At 47.2% G+C, this 6,366-nt stretch overlaps 1 protein-coding gene across 1 annotated transcript in view; it reads right to left on the bottom strand.

Moving 5' to 3' along the window:
• The window catches only part of LOC132401515 (CAP-Gly domain-containing linker protein 3-like), a 95,791-nt gene that overhangs the window by 49,258 nt on the left and 40,167 nt on the right, over window positions 1–6,366 (bottom strand). Inside the window, exon 4 of the mRNA XM_059983541.1 lies at window positions 336–429. Within this exon, the coding sequence (XP_059839524.1) occupies window positions 336–429 (94 nt within the window). The remainder of the gene's footprint in view (window positions 1–335; window positions 430–6,366) is intronic.

Below are 6,366 nucleotides of genomic sequence, written 5' to 3'. Positions count from 1 at the left end.
GGCGACTTGTTAATATTATTTTGTGTCTGTATGCACTGGATTGTAACTATACGTGCTGAGTGTGACTGAATGGGCTGCGTTTTGCACCTTGGCCCCGTAATATGGAAGGTTAACTTATTTGCCGATCGAAAATTGTTCTGAGTTGCTGTATTTGCTCGCAATCGGCGCCCGCTGTCTCACTTACCAAACCCAACAGCTATTCAGTTGTACGCATGCATAGGGCTGAATGACAATAAACTTTTTCGACATGGATGACCCCCTGCCATTATCTGCCCCCACCCGGGCGCGAACCCCATACACTCTGAAAGCTGAGCACGCTCACCCTCCCCACCTACCGACGCCGTGCGCTCCGGCCTTGCAGGCGTAGTGCAGCAGGGTCATGTCCGTCAGCCCGTCTCGGTCGTTAACGTGGCAACCCCTCTTGAGAATCTGTATCGGCAACAAGGGTAAATCAGCAGGAGGCATTCTCAGTAACCGAGGGGAGCGGGGGAAATCTCATTCGTCCCATGCTAAAACAGGTCAGACGTGCATATTAATAAAAGGCAGAGGTTAACCTGGTTAATGGACCACCAGATATTTGAACACCAGATCTCAAGTCCTGGATGCCTCCGGGACTTAGAGACGTGAGATAAAGGGGGAGGCTGGGCAGTCTTGGACTTTAGTCCCTGGAGCATGGGAGAATGAGGGACGTTATACAATCGTGAGGTCCCTCATGATAGACCCAGATTCCCTTATTTTTTTTCCACATGTATGTCAAAATGTCCAGTGAAGCACTGACAAAAAAGGCTGGAGGAATGCAAAGGAAAAGGAGTCGGTCTTTCTGCCAAGTCTCTTCATCAGGACAGGAAAGGAAGGGGGAAAAGGCCTGAATAAGAAGGTAGGGAGGTGGAAGGTGATATAGAGAGAATAGGTTTAAGTGAAGCCAGGTAAAGGGGAATATTCAGGACGTGCAAAGGCCTTAGCCACATAGCTATGGCACCTAAGACTTCTGCACAGTACTGTAGTAATTTTGTATTTTGGACTGCACTGCTGACTCAAAAAAAAATTTCATGACATATGTGAGTGATGATAAACCTGATTCTGATCTGGATCTCTATTGTGGGCTGAGACTGGGAAGGGGACAGGAAGAGGAGAGTCACGGTTGTGAAAAGGGGAAGGGTGCGGGAAGCACTAGACAGGCATTCTGACTGGAATGAAATTACCTTGCCTGGTGTCGCACCCTCACTGCCCCCCCACCTTAAACCTGTCTATATCACCTGCCAGCCCTCAATCGCCCAGTTCATGCCCTCTTCTCATTGCTACCATCAGGGAGGAAGTACAGGAGCCTGAAGACACACACTCAACAATTCAAAAACAGCTTCTTTTCCTCTGTCATCCTATTTCTAAATGGACATTGAACACATGAACACTACCTATTTTGATTTCCCTCTTTTTGCACTAGTCATTTAATTCAACTTTATATGTTTACTGTAATTCAGCTTTATGCATCACATTGTATATATTCACGGTAATTCAGTTTTCATTATCATGTATTGCATCGTACTGCTGTCGCAAAGACAACAAAATTCACAATGTACACCGGCAAAATTAAAACTCATTCAGTTCTGATTCAAAAAGGTGGCATCCATCATTCAGGACATCCATCACCCAGGACAGGCCCTCTTCTCATGGCTACCATCAGGGAGGAGGTACAGGAGCCTGAAGGTGCACGCTCAACGACTCAGGAACAGCTTTATCCCCCCCCCCCCCCCCACCATCCAATTTCTAAGTGGACATGAACACTACCTCACTACTTTTTATTCTCTTCTTTTGCACAAGTTACTTAATTTCACAAAATACCTTGGACTTTAATCTTGCCCTTTGGCAGATCTGGCAATTACAGCGGCATTTGAAGCATTTCAGAAGAAAAGGAAATAATGAAAGGTGGACAGAGTACTGTACAGCTACCAGAGTAAAAGGGATCCAAGCATGCTGAATGTACATGACCTTCCAATGAGGATATATATCCTGTAATTCACAGTTTTTATTATCCTGCTTTGCAATTTACTGCTACCGCAGAGCAACAAATTCTATGACATATGGCAGTGATATTAAACCTGATTCTGATATACAGGATCACATGTACCTGAAAGCTTGCCTTGCACTCTATTCATACAGATCAAACCATTAAACAGGTAGAACCAGGCGAACCAATAAGACAATACAGATCCCAGAGTAACAGCCAGAGAGAAAGTGCGCTGCCGTTAGACAACGAGAGGCAGGCTCAGAATGACAGACCTTACGAGGCTGACGGACCCGAGGAGCAACTTCTTCACACAGGCAATGGTGAGTACACGGACAAGCTGCCGAAGAACGTCGTTGAGGCAGATATAGTACAATAAAGCTTTCAGGGAACAGTTGGATAAATACACAGGTAGTACGGTGTTTGGAAGGATGTGAATCAGACACAGGCTTGCTAGGCACCATGGCCAGCATGGATGAGTTGGGCTGAAGGGTCTGTTTTCTAGCTGTATTGGAAGGGGGGGTGGGGAGGGTAGATGCTTTGCTGCTGCTTGTGCATGGGAGAGGGTGGGGGAGAGGCTTTGGGGTTTAAACATTTTTCTCCCTGCCATTCATTCTTTCGGCTTTTTTCTGTTCGGTGGACGTCTGTGAAGAGTAAAGATTTCAGGTTGTATACTGTATCCATTCTCCGACATTAAATTGAACCATTACTCTTTGAATTGATGGCCAAACCAGAGATGGACAGATTTAGGTGGAGAGAGATATAGAAGGTTACAGAGCCAAGCAGGTAGATGTGTTCAGGCACACATCATAGATGGGGTAGCTACTGGGAAACTGCCCCCCACAACTGACCCCCCCAACACCTGAGGCAGCTAATATTTTCTGGCTTATATGATAGTTGGAGCCCAAACAGCCTGAAGCATTGTCGAGGACCCCTACACCCATCGCACAATCTCTCTGACGCACTGCCATCAGGAAAGAGGTACAGGAGCATCAGGACTTGGACTGCCAGACTGGGTAACAGCTTCTTCCCCCAGGCTGTGAGGCTAATGAATACCCTGCCACCACCGGGGTCTTGTCCCTACGACAGCCAGCTGTTTATTGCTTACCTCTGCCTCACACTATATGAATTTTGAATTGTATTTTATGAATTTATTTATGGTGATATATTGTTTTATGTACTGTGTGTGATATATGTTTTGTGGGTGCAGAGGAACATTGTCTTGTTTGGTTGTATATATGCAAGTCAGATGATAAATAAACTTGAATTTTCTAACGCCTGCCAGCTTGTACTCCTTCCTCTCCCCTCCACCTTATTATTCTGGCTTCTGCCCCCCTTCCTTTGCCATCCCGATAAAGCAGAAGTTCATGGACCCCACAGTTAAGGGCCCATGGCACAAAAAGATTGGGAACCCCTTGTGATAAAAGGTCTCAGCTGAAACGTTGACTGTTCACTCCCCTCTACCACCGAGGTCTCGTCTCTATGACAGTGAGCTGTTTACTGTCTGCCTCTGATGCATGCTACATGCATTTTCAATGATATTTTATTAACTTATGGTAATGTATAGTTTTATGTGATGTATGTGATATATGCTGTGCAGGTGCACCGTTGGTTCGGAGAAACATTGAATCGTTTGGTTGCGTATATGTACAGTCAGATGACAATAAACTTGAACTTGAACACTTGAAAGCACAGAAGGCAACAGCTGGTAAATGGGATTAGTCCAGACGCATCCTTGATGGCCACAATGGTCGAGATGGGCTGAGTGGCCTGTTCACATCAGATCAGGAGGAACACCAGGAGATACACATGCACCTGACTCCTCCACGTACTTTCCTCCAGCACCCAGGGCTTGCCCTTTTCTCACTGTTGCCATCTGGCACACACTCAGCAATTCAGGAACAGTTTCTTCCCCTCTGCCATCCGATTCCTGAATGGACTTTGAAGCCTTGGACACTGCCTCACTTTTTTAACATACAGTATTTCTGTTTTTGTACACTTTTTAATAATTTATTCAACATGTGTAATTTACTTGTTTATTTATTATTATGTTTTATTTTATTTATTATTACTATTTTTTTCTGACTCCTTTTAAATCGAAGCAAGAGGCCGAGAGGGAAGAAGTAAAGGCATCTCGGAGAGAAGCCGGGAGTGGACTGAGTCAGAGTGGGGCGGCTTTGGATCAACAGGCTTCAGCGTGAACAGGCAGAGGCGAGGGTAGGTTCCGATAAGTTTTGTTTTGTTTGTTTAGAGTAGAGAGAATGTCAGGCAGGATGTTGGAATGCTCCTCTTGCAGGACGTGGGAAAACGGAGACCTCCGGTGTCCCTGACAACAATACCTGCAAGAGGTGCATCCAGCTGCAGCTCCTAGCAGACCGTGTTAGGGAACTGGAGCAGGAGCTGGATGACCTCCGGATTGTTCGGGAGACTGAGAGGTTTATAGATAGTAGCTACAGGGAGGCAGTTACGCCAAAGTAGCAGCACACAGATAATTGGGTTACCGTCAGGTGAGGGAAGGGGAAAGGGCAGGCAGAACAGGGCTCCCCTGTGGCCATTCCCCTCAACAACAAGTATACTGATTTGGATACTGTTGGGGTGGATGACTTACCTGGGACAAGCTGTGGCAGCCGGATCTCTGACACTGAGTCTGGTTCTGCAGTGCAGAACGGAGGGGGGAAGAAGAGGAGAGCGGTAGTGATAGGGGACTCGATAGTCACAGGTTCTGTGGTCGCAACAGGGACTCCCGGATGATTTGTTGCCTCCCGGGTGCCAGGGTCAGGGATGTCTCTGATCACGTGCACAGCATTCTGAAATGGGAGGGTGATCAGACAGATGTCATGGTACACATCGGTACCAATGATGTAGGAAGAAAGAGTGAGGAGGTCCTGAAGAGTGAGTATAGAGAGCTTGGTAGGAGGTGAAAAAGCAGGACCTCGAGGGTGGTAATCTCAGGATTGCTACCTGTGCCACGTGCCAGTGAGGGTAAGAACAGGATGCTCTGGAGGGTGAACACGTGGCTGAGGAACTGGTGTAGGGAGCAGGGTTTCAGATTTCAGGATCATTGGGACTTCTTCTGGGGCAGGTGGGACCTGTACAAGAGAGACGGGTTACACCTGAACTACAGGGGGTCCAATATCCTTGCAGGGAGGTTTGCTGGTCTTATTGGGGAGGGTTTAAACTAGATTAGCAGGGGTATGGGAACCAGAATGCCAGAGTAGATAGTGGAGCGGGGGTGAAAATAAATGATGTTAAAGGTGCATGCAAAGTCACAAATAGAAGGGTTGTGTGTGGTGGTAATAATCTTCTGAGGTGTGTCTATTTCAATGCGAGGAGTATTGTGGGGAAGACTGATGAGCTGAGGGCGTGGATTGACACATGGAAGTATGACATTGTAGTCAGTAGTGAAATTGGGCTATAGGAGGGGCAGGACTGGCAGCTCAATGTTCCAGGGTTCCGTTGTTTCAGACGTGATAGAAGCAGAGGTATGGCGGGGGGGGGGGGGGGGGTTAGCATTGCTAGTCAGGGAAAATGTTACAGCAGTGTTTAGAGTCTGCTGGAGTTGTCTATTGCATCCGGTGCGGCCTCCTCTACATCGGCGAGACCCGACACAGATTGGAGGACCGCTTCGTCGAGCACCTACAATAGACAAGATAGGACCTGCCGGTTGCCACCCACTTCAACTCTGCCTCTCATTCCCATCTAGATATGTCCATACATGGCCTCCTCTACTGCCATGATGAGGTCAAACTCAGGTTGGAGGAGCAACACCTCATCTACTGTCTGGGTAGCCTCCAGCCTGGTGGTATGAACATTGAATTCTCCAATTTCCAGTAATTCCCTCCCCCTCCCCCTTCCCCTATCCCAGGTCTCTCTCTGCCTCTCTCCCTTTTCAACTTTCTGCTTCTTTATTTCTACAGTTCTTTCATGCTTATCTCCTTCCCCTCCCTCCTTTATCTTTCCTCCAACTGGTTTTCCACCTGGCGCCTCTAGGCCCACCCCCTCTCCAATCTCTATTACTGGGCTTCAGCCCTCTCTTCCCCGCCCCCCCATTCTTGATGAAGGGTCTCAGCCTGAAACGTTGGCTACTCTTTTCTCACGGATGCTGCCTGACCTGCTGAGTTCTTCCAACTTTGTGCACGTATTAATGGATTGGGACAGGTTGTTCTCTGGCAAGGATGTCATTGGTAAGTGGGAGGCCTTCAAAGGAGAAATTTTGAGAGTCCAGAATTTGTATTATCCTGTCAGGATTAAAGGCAAAGTGAATAAGGATAAGGAACCTTCATTCTCTAGGGATATTGGAACTCTGATAAAGGAGAGAGATGTATGACATGTATAGGAAACAGGGAGCAAATAAGGTACTTGAG

Source organism: Hypanus sabinus, chromosome 11 (genome assembly GCF_030144855.1).
Source record: "Hypanus sabinus isolate sHypSab1 chromosome 11, sHypSab1.hap1, whole genome shotgun sequence".
Classification (NCBI taxonomy): domain Eukaryota; kingdom Metazoa; phylum Chordata; class Chondrichthyes; order Myliobatiformes; family Dasyatidae; genus Hypanus; species Hypanus sabinus.
The sequence above is the reverse complement of the archived record's forward strand: the minus strand, read 5'-3'. Positions and strand labels throughout refer to the sequence as shown.